This window comes from Adiantum capillus-veneris, chromosome 1 (genome assembly GCF_014529385.1).
Source record: "Adiantum capillus-veneris isolate H3 chromosome 1, ASM1452938v2, whole genome shotgun sequence".
Lineage (NCBI taxonomy): Eukaryota > Viridiplantae > Streptophyta > Polypodiopsida > Polypodiales > Pteridaceae > Adiantum > Adiantum capillus-veneris.
The window spans coordinates 177374683-177399633 of record NC_140931.1 but is presented as its reverse complement, the minus strand read 5'-3'; the positions used below and the strand labels follow the sequence as shown (position 1 = coordinate 177399633).

Here is a 24951-nt window from a genome sequence, read left to right as displayed (position 1 = left end):
TGTACATATCTTTTTCCCTGAACCTAAAGTAGATTTTCCTTTTAGGGAATTGGCAGCCTTGCGATCAAACCATGGTGCCCCTAGGATTACATCCTCGTGCTTGAGAGGAGAAATAAAGAAGTCCTCTTTGTCCACATAGCTTTGGACATGGAGCCTCAATTTCCTGATTAAGGGAGTGACTGAAGCTTCTTGCCGCTTGAAAGCACCATCGACGGGTAGGACATCTCCCATCTCATAGGCTTGATTGCCTAGCTTGGTAATATGTAATTGTAAGTAGAACCAGGGTCAAAGAGAATAAAAGCATCATGTTCTCTTACCTTTCCCCAACCATGGCATAGAGGAGATCCTTTGTGGTGAGCTTTCTCTTCTTGGATTTCGACCAAGGTAGCTCTAGGAGGCTCATGGCAGGTGTTCTTCTGGGGCCAAGCGCGGTACGCATGCCCTTGCTTGCCGCATTTGAAACAACGGTTATCCTTGCGATAACGCTCAAGCTCTTTAGGAGAGAGTTTGTTTTTGCCTTTGTAAACTCTCTTCTCCTTAGCTTTGTTGTTATTGGAATTGCCCTTAGGAGACTTTTGGACATTGTCCTTCCCGTAGGCTCATTGGAACAACCCTTGTTTTCCGTGGGCTTAAGATTTCTCTTAGCCCCTGTTTGGAAATTGATTCGTGAAGCCACCATAGTATGGTGTATGACCACAGATATGGTGCGTGGCCTTTGGGAGTTAACATACTCTGCCATTTCTTCAGTTAAGCCTGCACAAAATTGTTGTTTTTGCTCTCCAAAATCCATCTTTTTGAGATGTAAGTCCCAAAACTTGTCTACATATTTATGAATGGATTCGTAGGGAGAGAGCTTAAAGCTTCGCCATTCGGTGAGTACTTTGTCTTTGGCATCGGTGGCCAAAAACTACTTCATAATGGAAGCTCTTAAAGCTTTCATGTTCGTGGAGCTTTACTATTTGCCCGTAGGCTAGACCACCATTGGCTGGCGGACTTTTGAAAGTGCATAGCTACATGGCGTAGCTTAGAGGACTCCGTGAAGCCCTCATCTCCAAACGCCGCATCGAATTATTGGATGAAAGCCAAGACTTTGTCCGTAGCACCAAAGGTGCTATCGTATGTAAGGAAAGAGAAGCTCTTTCCACCCTCTTTGAACTTCTTGAGCTTGGACGATCTCTTCCACACGGCATAGGATTTCCTGGCCTCTTCTTTTTAATGGTTCAAAGGTTGCACCATCGCTTTCTTCGGAAGATGAAGAATTTGAGGAAGATGGAGAAGAGGGTGACCTCTTTCTCGCCTTTTTCTTGCCTTGGTCCTCTTTGTCCGCACCATCACTTTCTTTATAAGAGGAAGAGGATGAAGAAGATGGAGAAGAGGGCGACCTCTTTCTCGCCTTTTTCTTCTCTTGTTTTTTGTCCTCCTCTTTGAATTATGGTGTGGATAAGTGTGCGATGGTCTTCTCTGTTTAGGAGGTGATGGAGAGCGTTTTGCCCGTCGTCTTCGTGGAGCCATCTCCGCCAAAGTGGCAAGAGACTCACTTCTTTCTCGTTCCTTTGGTGGGGGACTCTTGAGTTCTCCTTTGTGAAGGAGATGCGTCATCAAGAAGCAAATTTTTAAGCCCTTCGTATGGATCCTCTTCTTCTTCCCAAATCGGAGAGAAGCCTCTCACTAGGAGGCTTCGTAGGTACTCTCTCGTCATGGTGGGGAGCTTGGAGAATCCCATGAGCACGAAGCTGCCGTTGCACTTCACTTTGGAGGGATGGATTGCCCATGGCTTGTTGAAGCCTAGAAACAAGGTAGTTAACAAGCCTAGGGGCATCATTAGTAGTCTGCTCATTAGCAAAATCAAAGCTATCAACATTAATTTCACTCTCTTTACTATTGTCATACATTTCAACAATTTTTAGGTGTAATATTTTTAAGTGTACTTTGGCACTTCAAGCCCTAGTTGCTGCTCCTCTTTACCCTTTTAGAAAAACACTCAAGCTACTGCACACGTTGCTCGAATATCATTAATTGCAAGGAATAGAAGAGAGGGTCTTTCAACACCGAAACAGTACCGGCTCCTGTCAAGCTTCTAATAGCTCATTAGTGGTTAAGCCATAGGCAAGCCCCGTAGGACTCCACTATTAAGACCATAGCTCTTGACAGTGATGCCCCGTTATTTGCACGAAGGCAGGCGAACTACAAAGCTGAAAAATCCCTATTCTACTTACTCAATTACAATTAATAATACCAACTATTTATAGCTAGCTTGAGGACCTCCCTTCTTGAGCAAAAAAAGAGAAACCTTGTGATACCAATGTAAAATTTAATGGCCTAGTAACTTGTGTGTAGCGGAAAATAACATGAACATAGTGAGCATTTCGTTAGAATAGATTCCTAATGAGCATAGCAAGAGTGCTTGGATGGAGAGAGAGCAACAAAAATCATAATACCTAGTTAGATAGGCATGAACAATACTTCAAAAGAGAGAGAAATTAAGCAATTGACAACAGTTGAGGATCGGATTTACATGGAGCCGGTCACCCCTCCAAAAGGCTTTGTATTATAGGTTTCTCCCATCAAGGGAGACATTTTACAATACAAATCTTTGTGTTCCTTCAATAACTAGCTAGTGCAACGAAGATGGAAGCTTCAAGCACTAAGCAAACACTTATAAGACACAACATCAATTCCCTCATGGTCTCCGACCCACGACCTCTCACACCTCGAAGATGGAGCTAGTGGGGTATGAGAGTAGATTGAGAGGAAGGAGGAGTAGTCTTACGAGAAAGAAGTATATCTCCTCAAATCACTCATAAAATCTTAGCATAGCTTAGTAATTAGCATAGTAGAGGAGATGAGCATGCATTGAAGCTTGGCTCTTGGTTGGATTTGCATCACAAAGCCAAGAGTTGTTGGAGTAGGCCTCCCTTCTCACAAGCTTGGAGCAGATGATGAGCTTTCCATTAAAGCTTGAGAAGGAGAGAGAGAGAGAGGGAGAGAGAGAGAGAGAGAGAGAGAGAGAGAGTCTTCTTGCTCCACACAGGAGATTGTGTGAGTGTGTGTGTGATAATGCCTTGCCAAATTCAGCCCCCTCTCTCTCTTGGTTGACCCCTCTTGCAAATTACTCATGCTAGCACCCCATTGGACCCTTCAAAGTTAGCCAATGAAAATTGAGAAGCATAAGTGATAGCCTTGTGACATGTGTCCCCCTTTCCCCTTTTGTGAGAGCTTTAGGTAATTAAATAATGCAACTAAACTCTCATTGGACCCTTTTGTCTTCTAGCCAATGAGAATCAGGCAAGCCATTGGGCTGCTGAATGCTCATTGGACCCCTTGGGAGACTGTCTAATAGTCTTCTAGAGAGATTAATTCTTATTGGTTCTTTTATCAAGTTTTTTTAAATGAATTAAACTAGATTTACTCTAGCCTAATTCTCATTGGTCCACCTCTATGGCCATCCAATAGGATTTGAGTGCACCTTGTGGGCAATTGGCCTAGGGAGCTGACATTTGTCCCCTATTCCCTTTGTGTAAAGGGAGCCTCTGTGTGTGTGTGTGTGTGTGTGTGTGTGTGTGTGTTTCTCTCTCATCCATCCCCTACTTACAGGGCTCGCCCCCTCCTATGTAGGAGTCTTGAAGACTTTTTGGCAAAGCATCCAATTTCACTAAGCTTGACCATTGGACACAACCTTTGAATTTTGGAACCTTATCATTTTGGAAGTCTTAATGGGTTGAACCTTAGGGTCTTTAAAGCCCATTGTTGCACATTGCTCTTTTGCAGATGCCCCCCCCTTTGGATCCCTATTTTCCCTCCTTTGGATCCCTAATGTCGCCGGTCTGCCAGCTTAACCAATATTCTAACTTTTTCTCCCCTGGTACTTCCCCATATTAAATGATCAGTTTAACATGAGAAATCATTTAGGAGAATTAGATATTAGTTATTATGACAGTGCTAATAGTGAAAGTATGGGAATTTCCTTTAGTTTTTCATCTTCCAACTGTACAGGATTTCTTGCTTTATAATCATTACGTTGTTACTTCGTGTGTTTACGTTTATATATTGCAAGGTGGACCAATCTCCTAACCTTACATGGATGCTAGAGCTTAGCATCTTCTTAGTAGTTTTTGTCTATTGCATATGTTTGGGAGCAAGATATGTTGCCTACAGTTGTGTATATTGTTGTTGGTAACCATTTATATGCCTTGCAATTGACCTCCTTTTAATTTTGGCATCCTATACTTTTAGATGCCACACCTTTATATATGGTGTGGTTTAAATGTAAGAATCAACTTGGAAATTTTAAAGCCTTGTTATGGCCATAAAAACTATTATGGTCTTTATCAATGGGTGACATCAAATTGGAACCTTTGAGGCCTTGTTTCAGTAAATGATCTCGTCTTTTTTTTAACTGAGTGCAATGTTTTGCTCATGGTTTTGTCTAGCTTACAGATATATGATTGGAAGTATAGTTTAGCTTATAATTCTTTTCATGATTATTTAGTGATATAGTGGACCATAGTAATCATCCACTTTAGCATAGTGGTGTATGGATATGCAATCTACAAATTTATACAATATTATGCCAAAAATATATATGCATCTATGGGTTGCATCACAAAAACTATTGAATATTTCATCGAATCTTGGCCCTAGACAAGCTTGCATAGTGTTTTATTGGAGTGGACACAACGCATGGGTTTAAGACCAAGTTAGGATAGGAAGATAATCAAAGTCTTAAATGCATGGTTCTTTCTCATTACCTTTGTGGTAATTTATATGATGTATCCTACTTACCTATTATTGTATCGCAAAAGTAAAATTGCACCACTAGTGAAATGTATAGAGAACTAGACAGTCAATGAATTGTTGGCCTCACCGAACCGTATCCAACATCTACCCATTATGTTTTTCAAGGCACAAATCTCGTGTAAATCCCCCCCCTCCCCCCTCCTCACCTTGAATTTGCAAAACTTGCAAACATTGTCCAAAAAGCACATCAAATCATTAACAAATTTTGCTTTCGTGGCCATGAAACCTAGCTAATGAACCTACTCTTACTTTCTAACAAAGTCATGTGAACCTCTACCCAACTTCTTGCCTAAAATTTGGGGTGGGAAACTGTGTAAATGAATCCTTCAAACTAGGCAACATTTGTTACCTAAGTTCAACATCGGGCTCTACTTCATCTTCATTCGAACATGTTATTTACTCTTATCTCAAGATTATGATATCTTTGTTCACAAAGGTCAAAAGTCTCATCATTATCTTTCGATGAATTTAAGTGGCCATGAAACTAAAGCCTTTTAAGTTCTATGACAAACTAGCTTTACAAATAGAGACAGACAATATGAGCATCCTTGAGCTCTGATCATCACTAGAAAAACTTTGAGCATATCATAAAATAAATGTAGTGCATCCCACATGTGAAACGTGAAACAGGTTCCCTGTTGAAGTATAATTGTGAGTATAATTGAAACGTAGACAGATTCTATAACTGTGAGTATATCATTACATTTTTACGAACTTCACGATATCTGCAAGAGCAGGCGGCTCTTGTTCCATCAAAGACAGTTCGCCTTCTAACATCAATCAGAAGAACATATGCACATGAAGGAAGCCCAACTACTCCCTACACTCTCTACAAAAGTCCCACGCAAGGGGACTTTGTCCGTAAGAACTTCTCATGCAATTTAACACCAGAGCATTACCATGTTACGAATCGCACTGCGAACAGGTTGAACTGCTCTCTTCAGTTGTATGAGATCACGAGGAATTTACACATCACTCCATTGGAAGAGCAAGGACCTCAGCACAGAAACCTCGTCCACCCATGCATGTGGAAAAAAAATGCTGTCCTCCACTATTCAAGTAGACGCTTCCATTTGCACCACCCAATAACCAGGGTATAAACTAGGACACATCCAACCGCAGATCCACCGATAGTCCACAGAAACTGTCCTAGTGTGCCAGAGTTGAACATCTCAATTTCGATATTCATGCCAAATATTCCAGTCACAACAATGAATCCGCTGAGAACAAGTGTTGCTGTTGTGAGCATGACACCCATCTGAAGCAAATGATTTTGCTTGTCATCAAGCATAATGTTGATGTAATCTTCAGTATCATCCACATAATCGCGCAGCTGCAACATAGAGCTCTCTCTCTCTCTCTCTCTCTCTCTCTCTCTCTCTCTCTCTCTGTGTGTGTGTGTGTGTGTGTGCGCGCGCGCGAACAAAAACGTTCATATACAAGAAATATAGGAAAAACTCTCAGAGATATAAGATACCCATACAACCGTAGGATACATCAAAGGATAAGATAAATCATAGAAGCTCTATCTAGCTGTAGGAAGCCTACACAAATCAGCCAAAAGCTCTTCCCCTATTCGGCGGTGTCGCAAACCATAGAGACCAATGCTAGCTACAAAAATGATATAAATTACCCGTAGTAAGAAACCTCCTGTAGCAGCTCAAAAAGACAAGGGACTGTAAAACCCATGTGTTGTGCCTCCAAAATCATCCGCATACATTCCCAAAATAACTGCACGACCAAAATGTAAGAAAGGAGGAGGGACCCATTTGTCCTCCATCACCAAAGCCAAGGGAAGATACAAAGATGAACATTTCTCTGATCAAACCAACTTTCGCAAGGTATCATTGATCTATTTCTCATACAAATCTTTAATGTCCACATTATAGCTGGCCTCCACCATCGTCTGCTCCTGCAGGATATTTTAGACAGCCTCCAGAGATATCATGTAGAGTCAACACTCTGAAACAGAATCATAGGTGATCTCTCTAGACCATGAAAAATCTCGCGCCAGACAGCTGCAAGGAAAACATGCCAACACAATGGCCCACCCCTCAATGAAATCTCTCTATATCTCCATGGACCACACAAAAGAAATAAGCATGCAAAATCATGGATATAGGGACTTTTGCCAGTGATACAAAACCTGTTGAATAATCAAACTCCTCAACTAACTGAGGAGACTCACTATCCTACTCTTCCCCAATCATGTTTGTTGTAAGAGACACCTCCAACTGAATCTCCAAAAAAGTCCAAAGGCTGTTGCACTAACCTATCCTAGGGTGCCTCAGGCTGCCTCGTGCTCTGTCTGTTTGTCCAGCTACTCTGAAACATCCTCTCAATCTGGATCTGGTAACCGCTCCTCAAGAGGTCTATCGGGGGGCTACCCTTTTGTAAGCAAAGACAGGCTGTACATGTCCATGTTCACCTGCCTGTCTTTGTCTCCGTCTCTGCTCAATCACCTCCAACTACTGACTCTGGCCCCTCTGAGCTCTATCATGTTGTTGCACACCATCATGCTAATGTGAAGAACTCTATTGCTAATTTAGCTGTATCTGAAAGAAATATTATTCTAAGGAATTATTGGATATATAAGTGAGAGGGTTTTCTCGCTTCAGACATCAGAGTACAGATATTTTGAGTGCGTCGTTCAAAGAATTGACGGGAGCACTGTGAACATGAATATTTGTAGAGCAACCAAGAACGAGTACTTCTGATGCGTCACATCGGAGGTGACATAAAGCATCGAGAAGAAATATTCAACCGTCCGAAACGGACGTCTCTAATGCATCATGGGATGGGTGACATAGAGCATCGCGAAGGAGTTTGTTGTTTTGTAAGCTCGGTGAGAAAGGACTAAGTGATGGGTATTCTTGATGCGTCACATGGTGGGTGACAGAAGCATCGAAAAGAGAATATTAGTCAAAAGGTATTCCAAATTGAGTTAGAACTGTGCACAAGAGATGAGACAAGCACTTGAATGAAGATGGGGTTCTTTCACGAGGTTGTGACAACCACTAACCTTAGTTGTTGGTTTCTTTCCCTTTATTTTCCTTTAATTTTTCGGACCCCCTTGTTGAAGTCGCAAATGACTGGACATTGTATGGCCAGTGTGAAACGGCCGACTGCAGAGAGTTTCACCCGCAACATTGAAGGCCATGTCGCCACAAGTTGGTCGGGGTGATCAGCATTGAAATCCGAGCAATAGAAGGGTGGCTAGGCTCAATAAAAGTCATTTAGGCTCCTACGAAACAAAACTAGATAAAACAAAACATTATTAACTTAAGGATGTTTTTAGAAAGGCATACACAAAATAAGTTGACACAGCTAGCTTGGCTAAAACTTAAAACAAGTACTCAACTTTAACCAAAAAAGGACAAGACATCTAAAAACTTAATCCTAGAAATCAAACTTCACACAACAACTTCTAAAGGAACAAATTCTTGAGTCCTAACGTAAGCTAAATACGAAATCGAAAAATGAATACTACTACAAACCTACGAAGAAGAGGCTGCAATTAACCAAAGAAGTACAAAGATCCAAACTTGACAATATATGACCTCAACTTCGTTGCTTGTCCAAACAAGAAGAATAAGATTATCATCTTAAACCAAAAGGAGTGAAGTGACACATGGCAATAGGAGAGCAACCTGTAGTCCAACACACACACACTCTCCAAAAGAGGGGACACCCATTTTTGAGTGGGGGCTAATTTTTAGACTTCATTGTGAACTACAGTGTATGTGTGAGTAGTGGGTGTAGGTGATTACAGCTTTAATGGAAAGCTTGCCTTCTGTCTCATGTAGCGCGATGATTTGCTCTCACGCAGCTCTCTCTCCCCTTTGCACATATGGTAATGCCCCACTAGTTGGGCTTCTCAGATGACTATGTACAATTTTGGGGGGTTTATGCGCGTTTGCCAAGAGCCTTCTGTACAAGAACCGGATTAGCTAATTGCTAATCCCCCACAGGTACGAACAATTCTGTCACAAAGGATTGCAAAAACAGAGAACTTTATCGTGTCAAAACTCGTCCGATTCAAAGGGAAACTGCCCCATTGCGTGCCCGAGCACCTGAGACACGCGTAGATGTGTTCACTCCGCTCAAAACGATCCAGAACAGAAAATTACAGCCTACCGTGTTTTTCTGCAGGTTTAGAGTTTGCACCTAAATGAAAACATTTAGATCGTTTGTTTCTAATAAGAATAAAGAGATACTGAAAGATGCCCTAGTCTTTGGGGTCTACAGGGTGTCGCTATCTACTTGGGTCCCGCGCTTTAGTCGTGAAGTGTTGAATTCGAGCCGTGGGTTAATTCGTTAATTGCTTTGTGTCCTTAAGTACAGGTAAAGTTAATCAACATAAAGATCGAGTGAAAGCCAAAGTCTACCGCCCTTTAGAGACTCTACGGGCCAGTTTCATGGTTCCATCGCCGGGACAGAATCACGTTTTCCTCAAGACGTGAGCCTTAGTTGGTTTTTGGTAAAGACACAAAGCACAGGAACTTTATGGCTGATAGGATGAATGACACCAGGGAAGAGGGTTCCTGTCACGTGCACATCTAACCCTATGTGTACGTGGACAAGCTACTTCATAATATGGATTCAGTTCAGTTCAGTCAGCCTAGATAAGGTAGTGATCTGGCACTTTTGTGAGTCTGTTCGCAGACCGTGCATGTCCAGACACTTACAGTAGATGCATATCCTCTGGTTGCACACAGCATGATCATCAGATTACCATCAGAACCCATCAGGAGCATTTTTACAATGCATAGACCTATTTTCCCTATTTTTGACATTTTTCACTTTTTATTTTTTAATGACTTTTGTTGGGAACTGGGTAGGGCAAAATTTAGCCATGCATGTATATAAGAAAACCTAACGCTAGCACAATCTGGCAGAAGAGGCAACAGGAACCGGGTGTTCAGCAGGCACCTTCTCAGCAAGACTCCCCAACACGACTCCCCTAGTGTTTTCATCAAGAACCAAGCCTAGCGTTTTTGCATGGCAGAACCAAGCCTGGCGTTTTTGCATGGCAGATCAGCCCCGGCGACAGGAGGACCAGCAGAAGCCTAGCGCTTTTGCATCAGGACGGAATTCAGCCCTAGCGTTTTTGCATCAGCAAGCAAGCATAGCGTTTTACAGATTCACTGCGACAGAACTCAGATCTAGACCAGCGTTTTCAGTTTTCAGCATCAAGACACCGCAGAGCAAGTCCCGAACCTCGTAGATCTCACCTTCCCGCAACAGATCCTCGCCGCACGGTCAGATCAAAGAGCGTTTGCAGTTTCAGAACAGAAAACGCAGATTTCAGCATCTTCGTTTTCAGTGCGTCGTCATCGCATAATCGCCATCGACATCGTCACCGACATAGAGTCAGAATTCAGCAGATAAAGATTTGCAGATTTCAGCCATTAGCATTTTCAGATTTTAGCCCATCTCGTCGTCGTCCTCATTGTCGGCAAGTCCAAGCATTGTAGAGATTTGTGCAATCAATAGTAGACCGCTCTTGCCATAGAGAGTGGGGCCTTCAAAGGAGGGTTTGACAACATTTGGTGTCGTATTCTTCTCTCTATATCTCTCAGTCTCAACACCTTCATTCACAGTGTTTGCCATTTTGTTTGTGATCATTTGCACTCTCTCACTAAAGGAACGGAAGGCTCTCCCTTCCGTAAGTAAAAGGAACCTTGAGCACAGGTCGGAGCACTCATCTTGAGCAAAGTTCAACATTCACTTCCACTACACCTTATAGTTCCTCTTCAAAGGCTGTTCCTCCAATGTTTGAGGTTGGCGAGAGTTCACGGCCACCATTGTCTGTACCTTTTGTTGATGTGAATGCTCCACAAGTTCAAGGGTTTATGACTAGATGAGGATGCGTTTAGGACACAGTTGGTTGCTGCTGTGAATGTGTTTTCTTGGTCGGTGCACAATCCCAGGTTCATGGAATTCTGCAAGCTCCTCCAGTGTCAGAGCAGACAAGGAAACTTTCTCATGTTGTAGAGCTCGTCGAGGCTCAAGCTCGGGTCCCTTATGCATCCAAGTAGGGCAGGGAGCCCTCGCATGTTTCGGAGTCAATTGGGGCTTCGAGACAAATTCCTTTTGTCCACAAACAGGTGGTTAGGACGCCAATTCCACACGCTTTACCAGTTCAGAGAGCCACCTTTCAGAGTCCAAATGTTGCATTAAATGGACAGGGAGTTAATTCCCTGGCTATGCTTCAGCTTTTTTCACCACCCACGGTACATCCTGGGTATTTCGGGGGTGGATCTGTGTTTCAAAGCATGGCTGGTTATGCGCCTGGAAACCAGCAGTACATGCCGGGAACAGTCTTTGGGGCTATGCAAGGCATGATGTCCAACCCCATGTATGGCAATATCGGCTTACAATCAGGGTTTCAATGCAATTAGGCCAGTTTGGGGTGCCATAGGGCAATTTTGGCATGTCTGGTTTTCCCGACCAGCAGGCAAATATGGCATCAATGACTTGGAATGTCAGTGGCCAAGGGGCGCCGATGATCCCTATTACAGTGCCCATGTTGCAAACACTTCCCTATGATATTTTGGGAGCATTGGAAAAGCCAAAACCATACAAAGAAGGTGGTGCAGCTGTGAAGTTTGATACATTCAGCGGATTTGAGTACAAGAAGAAGGCTCTTACTTTCCTCCAACAGTTTGATACAGCTTATGCAGAGGGGAATTTTACAAAGGCAAGGAAATGCGCATTCATGGTGGACGACATTGTTGATGCAAGGACAAGCACCCACCACATGGGTGTACTTCAAGCAAACGATTGCATCTGCATGGCTGTCAAATGAATTTGAAGCCGATGTCATGATAGATTGGCACCGGCTCAATGTGGCTTCTTGCAAAAGCCTAGAGGAGTACAATCGGAAGCATAGTGACACAAAACAGCATTTCTTGCCCCAAGAAACGGAACGGAGTTTTTTGGGAGTTTCGGAGCGGAAGAAACGAAGTTTCTTGAGTGATAAATAAATTCCCAAAAAAAGTTGAGGGCAGACAACTAATGTTCCAGCCAACCTGTTTTGTCTAATATATGGCTGTCTTTTATGACATTGAAAACTATCTTTGAATTACATGTCTCTTAAGTCTTTGTTTTAACGTTGCAGACCTTCTTCAAAGTTCAAAGTGGTCATTGGTAGACCGTAGGTTGAAGGTTTTGAGCTTTTCCTATATAAATTCAAAAGTTATGTAGAATATGATCATTGACTTCTTGTTTTAAGTATTTTATCTTGGTTTTTTCTTAAAACAAAAAATCCTTATTTCTTGACTGTTTCACTCGGTCAAAACTCTGATAACTCTGGTTTTTCTACTTCCATTTCTACCGTTTTTGTTTCGGGTTGTCACTATGATTGGAAGTTCTATAAAGCATTGCTTTCAGTAACTTCATTCGATTGGTAGTCGACTCACCTTGACAACAAGGTTTGTATCTTTATGAGTTATCCATGTACCCGAAAGTGTACATAATACTCATGTTGTATTACATCTTTTGTGAACTCAAAAGATTTCCTTCCTTTCGTGAGCGAACACGCTCAACCAGATGATTCCTCGAATTGGTTCCAGAGCAAACCCGCTCATCAAATAGACTGGAATTTCAAATCTGGAATTCCGCGAGCACAGGCTATAGCCGGCTCTTTCTCCTTTCCTCATAAAGAGAGTGCTCCTTCACTTGTGCGAAAAGCACTACACATCTTCCCTTAACGGCGGCTAGGGGGTGTGGGCGTAGAGGATACTCAAGCTAAGTAAAAACTTTTCTTTGCTTGAAATCTCAGAATAATTCAATCTTCATGTCCACCCACAATAGTAGGTAATCTATGGGGGAACTACCGGATACCAGATGAATTGGTGACCTTCCGGATGGTTTAGCAAACCAGTTCATCTCATAGAACAATGTTCCAACTTGATCCTACTCTCATAAACACTCGAGAGTGTTTGGTCCTAGGAGGTTAGACATATGCATCCCTAGTGCGAAAAAAGAAAAACGCACTTTATGATTTCCTCAAAGATGTAACTTTGATCAAGTTTAGGGCTGTCAAACTGCTGACGTGTCAAGCCACTGAAGAACGGAGCCAACCTACAGCTCCCAGCCGGAGGGCCTAAACCCTAGAAGAAGCGGAAGCAGTAGAAGAAGAAGAAGTCCTACCAACTTATGGGACCCTGTTCGATGGGGCCCAGGGAACCTAAAGATATTAAAATAAAGCAGGACGACCACACACTCACACTCTTACGTAAGCTGTTGATGACGTGGCAATTGCACGAACGCCCACAATTTGTGATGACTGTGCTGGCGTGGCATCTGTACAGATTTCCGTAATTTGCATTGGCAGCTTTTCACACCAGTTTTTGGGACCAAATGCTTTTTAGTTAAAAAGCTTTTCATGTAACTACTTTTCATAACCAAGGGCCTTTAAATATGAGCCAAGGGCTCATTCTTTGGTACGCCGCCGAGTGAAGGTGCAACGCGTGGAGTAGGTAGGCTTGTACTGAGTTGAAGCAATATAAAGAAATACCGAAAGGGGCGTCAAGGTTTTGAGCCAGTGCTCTCTTCGGGTGGAACTCTGTCATCCCTGTCTCATGTGTCGTGAATCTCTTTCAGTTCAGTGTTATTTGAAGTACTTAAAATTTGTTCAGTTTGTTCTCTTGAAGTACTTAAAAGTTGTTCAGTTTGTTCTTTTCCGTTGGCACATGGTGCCCCCTGACAGTGATATCAAAGCTTCAGGTGTGTGCTTTTCTGAAAGCATATCGGTCCTACCAAAGAGGAGACCGACAAAGCAAGATGGCGCTTCCAAGTTTTACAAGAAATTTTAGTAAAGAATTTCCGTGTGCCGACCTCGGACTTACCAGCCACTCCCACCCTAATTACATCGCCCATCAGGCGCGCTCCATCTTGTCTTACAGGGCATAAGCCATGGTGATTTAATCAGAAGAATCAAAGATCTCTCGAGCCACCGTTTTTATTTCTCAGAGGCATTGCCATGCAGTGGTGGATGTCTAAAGCTACCGAGCCGCACACTCCCAAGGACTTTGCAAGCTTTCAAGTAATTTTTTTGGGCCGAAGTTATATGCCTTCAGACATCTTGGTTCGGAGTGCAGCTTCTCGCAGAGTGGGGTATCCTGAAATGCTTGCCACAGAAACCCTAGTAGATTACAACTCAATAGTGTTTTTTCTCGTGCAGATAACCTTGGAGACCTAGTGTGATTGCTATAAGTTGGGACTACCATCATCACCATAGGAACACTGTCTGTCGAGGCTTGTTTCGCTATTCGAGAGCTTATGGACCATGCCGCGGTCGGCTACAACCTTATGGAAGAAATCTAACCAAAATCATCGAGGCTTGTTTCGACTATTCGAGAGCTTATGGACCATGCCGCGGTCGGCTACAACCTTATGGAAGAAATCTAACCCTGATTTTGGTGCAGGTTTCGAGGTGGACAACCAGTCGTCTTTTTGAGCTCGACTAATGTTGAGATAGCTTTTAAGTTTGAACTTTGTTTGAGAAATTGTTTAATGACCCTGTTTGGAATTTGTTTAAAATGAACGGTATCTGTTTTAAACCTGTCTTGGTGCCGATTTGAAATGTTTGACTCTGGTTTTAATACTAGTTTCAATGCTTGGTGATTTACTCCCAGGTGGAGTAATGAGAAATGATGTTTGAGAATGCTTGCGCATACTCATGGCCCGGACACTTGTGGTTATTTGTGGGGGGAGTATTGAATGTTTGAAAAGTGTTGTTTTTACTCATGGCACAGACCCTTGTGGTTATTTACAAGGAGAGTATTGTTGTTGTTACTCATGGCCCGGACCCTTGTGGTTATTTACGGGGGGAGTATTAAGAAGTCTGAGCAATGGTTACTCTCAGCACCTCCAAACGACGCAAGCTGTGGTCTGGGGGACGTTTGATTGTAAAAGGTCTCTATATCTCATGGCCCGGACCTTTTTAAGTTATTTGCGAGAGGAGTGATGAGGGAATCGTTGAACAGCTAATGGCCCAGACCTGGATGGTTATTTGCAAGGGGAGTGTTCATCAACGGCTCTATGTTTCTATGTCTTGTAGCAGCATTTGTGTTGCATTGTGATGTGCCAACCACTGAATACTCCTAATTGAATGCGATTTTTCTAGGAAACCAACGACCCAGGATATCAAGAGCTCCAATTTGGAATGAGACTCCTTATTGGATGAGATTTGTATGGGACTCCAACAACCCAAGATATCAAGAGCTCCAATCAAGAATGAGAAAACTTATTGTCCCTCGGAAATTTTTGAGCTAACTTGATTTGTTTTGCAGATATGTTGTAATCGCGAACGATTACTTTCTTTCAAGAAGGGGGAATATCGCAAACTGCTGAGGTGTCAAGCCACTGAAGAGCGGAGCCAACCTGCAGATCCTGGCCGAGGGGCCTAAACCCTAGAAGAAACAAGCAATAGAAGAAGAAGAAGAAGAAGAAGAAGTAGAAGAAGGAAAAGACCTACCAACTTATGGGACCCCGTCCAATGGGACCTAGGGAACCTAAAGATATTAAAATAAAGCACGACGACCACACACTCTCACGAGTCACACTCTTGTGTAAGTTGTTGATGACATGACAGTTGTACGAACATCCGCACTTTGCGCTGACTATGCTGACGTGGCACCTGTTCGGATTTTCGTAATTTGCCTTGGCAGCTTTTCATGCCAAATTTTGGGACCAAATGCTTTTCAGTTTGAAAGCTTTTCATGTAACTGCTTTTCATGGCCAAGGGCCTTTAAATATAAGCCAAGGGCTCATTCTCTGGCACGCTTCCAAGTGAAGGTGCAGAGCGTAGAGTACCCGCTTGTACTGAGTTGAAGCAATATAAAGAAATACCAGAAGGGACGCCAAGGTTTGGGGCCAGTGCTCTCTTGGGGTGGAACTCCACCACTCCCTATCTCGTGTGCCGTGCATCTCTTTCAGTTTAGTGTTATTTGAAGTGCTTAAAGTTGTTTAGTCTGTTCTGTTCCGTTGGCACATGGTGCCCCGTGACAGAATTTTCAGTTCAAATCTCAGGAGTTAGTTTGAATTCCCTTGCTCCAAAACTTTGTCAAATAGCAGCGTATCCTTCGAGGAGAAGTAACAAAAATTTGCAGCTTCTGTGTTCAATGGTTCCCATCCCACTGCGGGGATTAGATTCTATGTACACTAGGATGTACACTCTCAGCCTGTATTGCTGACTTCACCATCCACTACAAAGTATCTTGCGAAAATATCTGCATGCTTCTACGAAGTTCGAAGAAAAGTCCTTCGTTGAATTTCTTCATCTTTTTCTTCCTCCAGAGAGTCAAGAGTGGATTGCAAGAGTGAACCAATACTTGTCCACGTAATTTGTGACTTACTCAGGCTCTATTGGGAAAACCGATCCCAATATTCTCTAATGCCTTCATCAAAGCGTAGAGGAAAAAAAACTGTTGAAAAATTCAGCCTTGAATTTAATCCAAGTCCTAATTTGAACTCCTTGCAGAGCTTTGGTATACCACCAAGTACTCGCAATCCCCTTGTGATGCTTGGTCACATGCATCATCTTCGATGCTTCTAAGAAATTACCGTTTGCAAAGGCAACTAAAATTGTCGGAAAATTCACCTTGAATTGAATCCAAGTTTGGTTTTGAACTCCTTGCAGAGCTTTGGTATACCACCAAGTACTCGCAATCCCCTTGTGATGCTTTGTCACATGCATCATCTTCGATGCTTCTGAGAGATTACCATTTGCAAAGGCAACTTCAAACTGTCGAATGAAAGCAATAACTTTCGGAACATCTTCCCTTGCGTCAAAAGTATCAAACTTGACTAGGGTGTTCTCAGGTTGAGAGACCTTCTTTATATCCTTCCCAAAATGACAGGATTACTTGGCTATGGTTATGGACTTGATGTTCATGGGTATTCTAAAAGAGTGTGTGGATGATGGGGAAAGTTCTTTTAGATTTCTCTGAATTTCAACTAGTGAATTTGGCTCACTTGTAGGTTTTGAAGGATCTCGAGCATTCTACCCCTCGGATTCTCTAGGTTCGTGAGCATCATGCTTGTCACTAAGAGGATTAGTGGTGCTAATCCTATAATTAAGACTTAAAACTTCATATTTAAGATCTAACTGAGACTCAAGAGACTGAATGTGTGTTTGATTGATTGAATGAATGCTTGAAAACTGAGTACAATAGGCTCCTTATATAGGAGACGAAGAGACACAAATGAAAAGACATGTCTCAAGGTGAAAAGACGCGACTTTAGACGTAAAGAGACATCCTTTCGGCAAAGAGCTGCAACAATTGGATGAAGAGTGACAACCGTAGAGAGAACGGGTGTGACCAGTCGTTGAAGGAGTGTGGATTTTGGCGAAGAGGCATGTCTCTTGAGTGAAGGGTCTTGACCATCCAAGCGTAGGGGTTCTCCTTGGCATGACACTTTGCATATCTGCAACTAGGAGTAGATGTAATACTGCAACATAGTCACAGTCGTGACATTCCCTCCCATTTAAAATGAGAGCCCGTGTAAAAGAAATGACTTTTGATGTTGATAGAATTCTGGAAAAGCATTGAATCTTCCAAAATATTCAGTCTTTGAGTTATCTGAAATCTCTTGCGAAACCTTCTTGCTTTGATTGCTAAATCCCATGTCATTGATTTATTCAAAGACTTTCTAGAGGAATCTGACATAATTAGGTTGACTGCAACAAGAGATTGATCTTCAAAATCCTTCATGCGATATAAGATTTCTGGTTTAAGATCTTTCGATAACTGCGAAACATTTGACGAAGGGGAAATCTTCTCAAGGCATTCTTCAAAGAGGGTAACTTCATCCTTACGAATCATTGGAGAGGATTTTGGATTGAGACTGTAATCATCTTCCAATAATGAATCCCAAAATTCTTCAGAATCATTTTAAGACACTGTCACTTCATGACTTGCAATTGGCATATCATCATCCAGCAAAGAATCAAAGAAAGCATAATCGTCTTCGGACTCAAAATCTGCAACTATGTCCTTATCTTTGCCTGGTAACAAAGTATCACTTGAAAAAACTTCTTGCTTGAAATCATCTTTGTCTTCCTCAATTGATTCAGAAGAACTTAATGAACTCAAAAATTCATCAATAATAATTTTTGCATCTGCATCGAAGATCATATTCGCTTCATAATCCATTGTATCATGCTCTTTGACTTGTACACGTGAGACTTGAATCACTCGTTCTGCATGATAAAGCCCATGTAGAATCAGTTCACGTCCATCTTTGAACAAATTAATAGTATGTCCTCGAAAGCTAATTGTTGGATCGTACCGGAATAACCAATGCTAACCAAGAACCATGTCGTAATAAGATAAAGACATGACCTCGACATCTAGTTGATCTGCATAATTTTGAATATCGAACCGCAACCGTCGAACTGTCTCATCATAAGTTAAAATTGACCCATCTGCTAATTCCACATCATATAAGTGAGATGTCTTCTGAGTTGGCAAGCCAAGCTGTTGAACTATCTGAGTGCTGACGAAATTATTCGAGCATCTGTTGTCCACCAAAACATTGATGGAGCGACCATTGAGAGTTTCAAGAAGGCTCAAAACTTGCCTTGAGAGAGGCTCCAAAAGTGAAGAACCACATTGAGCATGATTCATAAGAATAGTCGTATCCATCTAGACATGAATATTGACCACAGATTTTCCTTTATCTTGAGTAGAAGCTGGTTTTTCAGAATTCGATGATGTTTCCGCGTTGGAATTTCTTTTCAAATTAGATGGATTTGGTTTCTTTGGACATTGATACCATTTATGGCCACCATCGCAAATTGTACATAATCCATCCTTCTTTGAAGTCGAAGAACATTTGACGAAGAGCCTTGCTGAGTATGAGAACGCCGATCTTGAGAAAAATCACGACCTTTACCACGATCAAGTGGAGGATTTGAAGAAGATCTGCTTTGAGATTGTCGACGAGAATAGAACCTTGAAGTTGAATAAGGCTCGGTTGCTTGTTGTGATTGTTGCTGTTGATTTTGGCTATAGCTTTCTTTGCGATTCCGTTGTGAAAAGCGAGTGCTATTTGAAGATCTATCACCAAGGAAAAAAATTCCTTGTAGGGTGTCGATTATCGCCAAGATGCTCCACATAGGCAATTGCAGCATCCAAGGTGATACGGTTGTATTTGTGTACATCGTCCTTCAAGGTTGGTTCAAGCCCGTCAATGAAACTGTGTGGTTTATCAGAGGCGTTGAGATTCTCTATCTCCAAAGTTAGTCTCTGAAACTCTGTGATATACGCGGCCAAGGAACCTGTCTGGCTCAGGCGGCGAAGAGAGAACCGGACATGAAAATCCGCATTGGCAGGTTCGAACGCCTTGCGAATTGCACGCCGGAATTTGTCCCAAGAAGATGTGTATTTACCATCAGCAACCCGTCGTTGCCACCAAAGAAATGCTGTGTCTTTGAGCAGAGAACTAGCAAGTGCAACTTTTTTACTCTCGACCAAATCTGTGTTTGATAAGTAAACCTCCATTTTGAACAGCCATTGGTCCAGCACACGCTTATCGCGGGGACCATTTTAAGGCTCAGGCAGTTTAACATCCAGTTACTTCTTCTGTGCCGCATTAAAAATTTTATAAAGTAATTGAAGTTCGCGATTGTCTACCTCATCGGTTGAATATGGTTCGTTTGGTTCATCCACTGAAGCTTCGGAAGAAGGTGTGGAAGAAGCTGCATTAGTCGTTCGAGAAGTTGTAGGACGACTCCGAGAATTGTTTTGCGTCTGCATCTGATCCAAGCGAGTGTGGAGTGATGCGAGGCTTGTGGAAAGTGTGGCCATCTGCTCCTTGATGAGAGCGAGGGCGTCCTCCGACTGACGACCTCCGTCCTGAGAATTCGGCATGGTTACGCCTCAAAGGGAACTCGAACATGTGCAGCGGCAGGTTCTGGAACGGGTACTTCGAGAGCTGAAACTATGTCGGAAACGGGTTCGAGCTCTAGAGTCGGGGAATTGGAAAGGACTACCACTTCGGGTGCAGGGGTTTTTCCTGGGAGAATAGTGTTTGGAATCTCGTTTGTATACGAGAGAAATGGGATAGGCACATCTAAGTCGTTCGCGGCCATGTTGCGCACAAAGGAAGACGCCCAGAAGGTACTACACCCGAGGAAAGAGACAGTGCATAGAGGCGGGCTAGCAGATAGCGCAGCAATTGCAGATCGCTGGAGAAGCCATTCGCTGGGGTTGTATTACGTTGGTTTTTTCTTTTTCTAAAGTGTCCTTTGGGTTAAAATTATACCAAGTCACCCACTTTGGCTGTGCACCTAATTAGGTGCAACACACAAAACTTAAAATTAAGTCTCTAAGGTTGAATTTTCAGCCAGCGTAAAAGAAGTTGCTACACTGCCGTTTGGGTTGTCGATTGGGAAAGGGTGCCCTGCCAGGCAATCTGCAGCCCAAGGGTGCGATCGGCCGCCAGGAAGGTGTCCGATCGCAATGGTCTTCCACTAGAAAGGCGAACACTGAGGGTGAAGAGGTCCAACCCGACCAAAGGGTGCCCGTAATTCTTCAGGTACGCTGTACACACATCCGTAGTCTGTTCTGTATTTATTTAATAGGAACAAAAACAAAATTAAGTTACCTCATCGTATGTGTGTATACCACTGTTCTTCTGCTTCCATACAACTCTGGAAGAGGGGGGAGAGTGTAGCGGCTAGGGTGAGAGTGTAGTTCACAACCTTCGGGTCCCGGGAAAAAAATTTGCTCTGATACCATTGTGAGGAGTGGTGCTAATCCTATAATTAAGACTTAAAACTTCATGCTTAAGATCAAATTGAGACTCAAGAGACTGAATGTGTATTTGATTGATTGAATGAATGCTTGAAAACCGAGTACAATAGGCTCCTTATATAGGAGATGAAGAGACAAATGAAAAGACACGTCTCATGTTGAAGAGACGCGACTTTAGACGTAAAGAGACATCCTTTCGGCAATGAGTTGCAACCATTAAACGAAGAGTCACAACCGTAGAGCGAAGGGGTGTAACCAGTTGTCGAAGGAGTGTGTCTTTTGGCGAAGAGGCATGTCTCTTGAGCGAAGGGTCGTGACCATCCAAGCGTAGGGGTTCTCCTTCGCATGGCAGTTTGTGTATCTGCAACTAGGAGTAGATGTAATACTGCAACATAGTCACAATCGTAACAATCACCTTCTCAGAGAATTCCCAAGTCTTGTCGACTTCCTGCAAAGAGAAAAAAAAAAATCCCAACTTTGCGAAATTTTCCTATAGGACTCAGGGTTTTGCCTACTTACTTCCCTCTTGGCTCATCATGGCTTCTTCCTGTATCTTCCCCGAGTCGTCCTTCTTTACGGAGAAAGAGAGAAGACAAATTTTCTGATAACACTGTCACAAATAGGAGCGCATAACAATATAAAATATACTCGCAGAAATGAAATCTATCACTTAATACTGAAGCCAAGGTATATATATATATATATATATATATATATATATATATATATATATATATATATAGAGAGAGAGAGAGAGAGAGAGAGAGAGAGAGAGAAGATCGCCACAGTACTGGGACCAGAAGATGAGTTGGTCCCTCCCCCCATAAAAGTATCTTTATTACTGGGGAGAAGTCTATACAAGCACTTGAACCAAATGTATTACCACGCTCGTTCTAGAATAAGACTCGATGTTTCCTGAAAGCCTCCGCTTCCTATTCCTAGGGCAACACCCTATTCCAAGGAACTTTCGTTCCTTATTCTGAATCCTCGAAAACCAAGGTTCTCGCCTCTGGATCTCACCTTCTAGACTCCGGGCATAGCATCCCTGCAACTCTTTTCCGACTCTAGTCCCAAAGTCCTTTTCCTGCAGAACAACTCTCCTTTCTTGGACGCGAAGTCCTTCCTTGGGAATCTCAACTTCCGGATCCCAACTTGAGAGTCTACCACTCTTAGATCCATGGATCTACTCCCAAACTCAGGGTGCAAAGCCCACATAAAGCCAATTTAGCAACAGCAACCGAAGGAAGGGCGTCCCCCTCTCGGGCCCCCCCCCCCCCCCCCCCCCCCCCCCCCCTCCCTCCTTACCTATATACCTCTCCAAGGAAGCTCCCCAACCCAGCCAGACTCCCAGCCCATGGCAAGGTAAAAAATGGGAAATTAATAGGGTAATAGGAAAGTAAGCAACAAAGTGCATTGGGAGAAAAATACCTAGGGCATCAAGAGCCTGCACAGTCATGGAACCAAGCCAAAACCCAAGGCTAAACATGGCTAAACCCAACCCGACAAGAGAAGACAGCCTCACACTGGTCGGGCACAACCACAAAACAGCCCTCACTCCCTAACACTTGTCCCTCGAAGAAATTGGGACCGACTATACGAATCTAGAGAGATGCTTGAACTCTTAACATACTTTTGGAGCATCAGTTTTATAATAAGTAGAGCTTTTGGGGAACCATAACTTTAGCAGGGATTGGTTTTGGGCACAGAGACCACAACCACTTTCTGACCATCCTTGAGGATGGCTTCATCCAAAGGTTGAGATACATGGATGTCTATATGCCACACATCCTACAGGACATGGGTAGCCATTGGTCAGCTCACATCAGCTAAAGATTCAGATGGGGAGAGCTGCACACATCCCTCGAGCAGAGAGGATATACCGACTATGTACTGAGGATATAGAGAGAGAGCAGTATGTATGCAGATGAAGAGCTTATGAGGAGATCAAGAGCAGATACAAGGCATTATTTCAGACCAACAGAGTCTATGCCAAAGTCCAAAGACCAGCGCCAGTTCGGTTGCTGCCTCCTTGAGATACAGCAGCACAGAGTCACTTCTGCAGAAGCTGCCAATGGCCGACCAACACAACTTAATGAATTCTTTCAAAGGACCACTGTTGCACCCCCTCCGGCCACTGAGAGAGTGGTCAGTTTACAGCACGCTGAGGCAATCTGAGCTTGTAAACACCCGCGTGCCCCTGAACATCGGGCACCATGGCTACACCAGAGAGAGAGTAGTAGATCTGGGAGCACCACTACAAAGTCTTGGAGTTTCTCAAAGGAACTCCAATCATGAAATTTGATCCCACATGAGGAATCCAAGTCACAAGGAAAAACTTTACAACTCCCATAAATGAAATGAAATGAAATGTTATATTAACGTCTTCAAAAGGCCAAAAGGACCTATAAGACCAGAAAATTACATCCATGTGTGACTCTAGTACAGTGTCAGAAGAGAGGTCGTGCAAAAGTCTGAACTCTACACAGACTGGACATCACACAAACGTTACAAAAATGTTCTGACTATGCATGGAGGATTTGCAATTAAAATAAGAAAGACAAAATTGAGGAGGCAAACACAACTAACCGCAGAAAGTTTATTCAAAGTGCCATCGATCTGTACAAAGTATGCCTCCAAAAGCATTTCAAGCTCTTCAACATCGAGATGCTTAGAATGCCCACTGCTGCTAGTGTTTGTGCTGTTTGTGCTTTCGCTGTCCATTCCAGGATCATTGGTTACTGTAGTACCTTGCCTGTCTGTGGGAGCAGACCGCACATTCTGTGACTCCCTGACATTGCCTCCAGCCACGTGAACCCTGTCCTCAAATACCAAACAAGCTTACAGATCCAAAGTACTGATTAACTCTGCACCTCACTTTGTAAAAAAGCTACAGATTTATTACTCACGTATCATGTTCCACCTCTGGGAAATCGTCATCAGGTTCAAGCTGGTTGGTAAAATCATCAATACCATCTAATGACATTCGTGAAGAATGTCCATCTGCTTGGCCCATCAATTTGTCAGTCAAGTACATCTCTGCCATGTCACCATCATCATCAAGTAATTGCTCGAGCTCGTCTCTGACCTGAAAAGCATAAAAACAATGCACTTTCTCAAGTGATAAACCCAGGATTTAGAAATTTAGGAAAGATGGAAACTTCAATTTTTTACTTTCTGTACACGACCAGAGATGGTTACTAGGCGGCTTTTTATCTGTCGAACACGTTCCAAGTTCAACGTGCTAATCTTTTTGGTTAACTCATCCAAAGCTGGGAAGGCTTCCTTCTCTAAAATTGTGGTCTGCAGAAGACGATAAGTACAATTGACACACCATGTAAACGATGTTCTCTATTTCAGTAGAATGGGCCAAAGGTACCTCTGACTCAAGTGAGCTGCAAGCTGCTTCAAGACAAACCTCGAGTGCACAAAATTCAAAAGGTAAAACTTTGGGACCCATTGGGCCTTCATGTTCATGTTTTTGGTCTAACGGAGGGATTTTCCAGGTCAAGGGAGAAGATGTATCGTGTGTATAGGCTGCAGCCCTGGTTCTGAGAGCATTTGAGGGGGGGGAGGACTTGTTTCCAATTTCTCCCTCGAGGTCGCTAAGGGTACCATCTGCACTGCCTGGCTCCTTGGATCACAACAGAAGGCTTCGTAAGTGATGGAAGAATATTCTAAGTATTGTAGCATACAAAAAGGTGAATAGCTTTGAACCTTGAGCAGGCGTCGCTGCAATTCCGAGACGAAAGGAGCAACAAAGGGGTCCATGGAGTTGAGAAGCAGCACCTCGTGCGCAGTGATAATGGCTTTGATGTGCTCTAAATTGACCACGATGGCCCGCTCCCGACCCAGAATTGTGGACGGATAAGAGAGAATGGGGTCCAGAATGCGCAGGTCACGCGCAGGAAGGCCTGTGCGGCGCATGATGGTGTGCTTGCCCGCTTCCACCACCTGCGCGCCCCCACTGCCATCGATCAGCAGCCAAGCCCGCATGCCAAGAGCCTTCTTCCGTATCCCGCCCCGCTCCTCGCCGCCATCGTTCTTCCTTCCTCCCCCTACCACCTTCCGAGGCCTCATCGCCTCATCAACAATGCGCTTCCTGCGCTTTCTTCTGAAGCTCAACTTACACTATGCGGTCCCCGTAAACTCACGGTCTCTAATAAACGAAGAGGTCTACTTGGCTGTAGAAAAGCAGTTTCCCCCACACTTTAAAAAAAAAAGGGAAAATTACCAGAATACCCCTCTAATTTGAGGAAATTCCCAAAACACCCCTCAAATTTCAAAAATTCCCAAAATGCCCCCGATATTTTGTCATAAATTCCCAAAATGCCCTTCAAATTTTCCAAAATTCCCAAAATACCCCTGGTTGTGAGACTGAATTTCT

At 43.2% G+C, this 24951-nt stretch overlaps 1 protein-coding gene across 1 annotated transcript; it reads right to left on the bottom strand.

The window, feature by feature from the left end:
* Positions 1-5412: 5412 nt before the first annotated feature.
* Positions 5413-24688, bottom strand: MGT4 (magnesium transporter 4). Its single transcript, XM_086523624.1, has 6 exons — positions 24282-24688; positions 23944-24198; positions 23739-23867; positions 23474-23652; positions 23154-23382; positions 5413-6130 (listed from the first exon to the last, which is right to left on the bottom strand). The coding sequence occupies exons 1-6, from the start codon at positions 24642-24644 to the stop codon at positions 5849-5851; spliced, it is 1437 nt and encodes a 478-aa protein (XP_086379750.1). The 5' UTR covers positions 24645-24688; the 3' UTR covers positions 5413-5848.
* Positions 24689-24951: the final 263 nt, after the last annotated feature.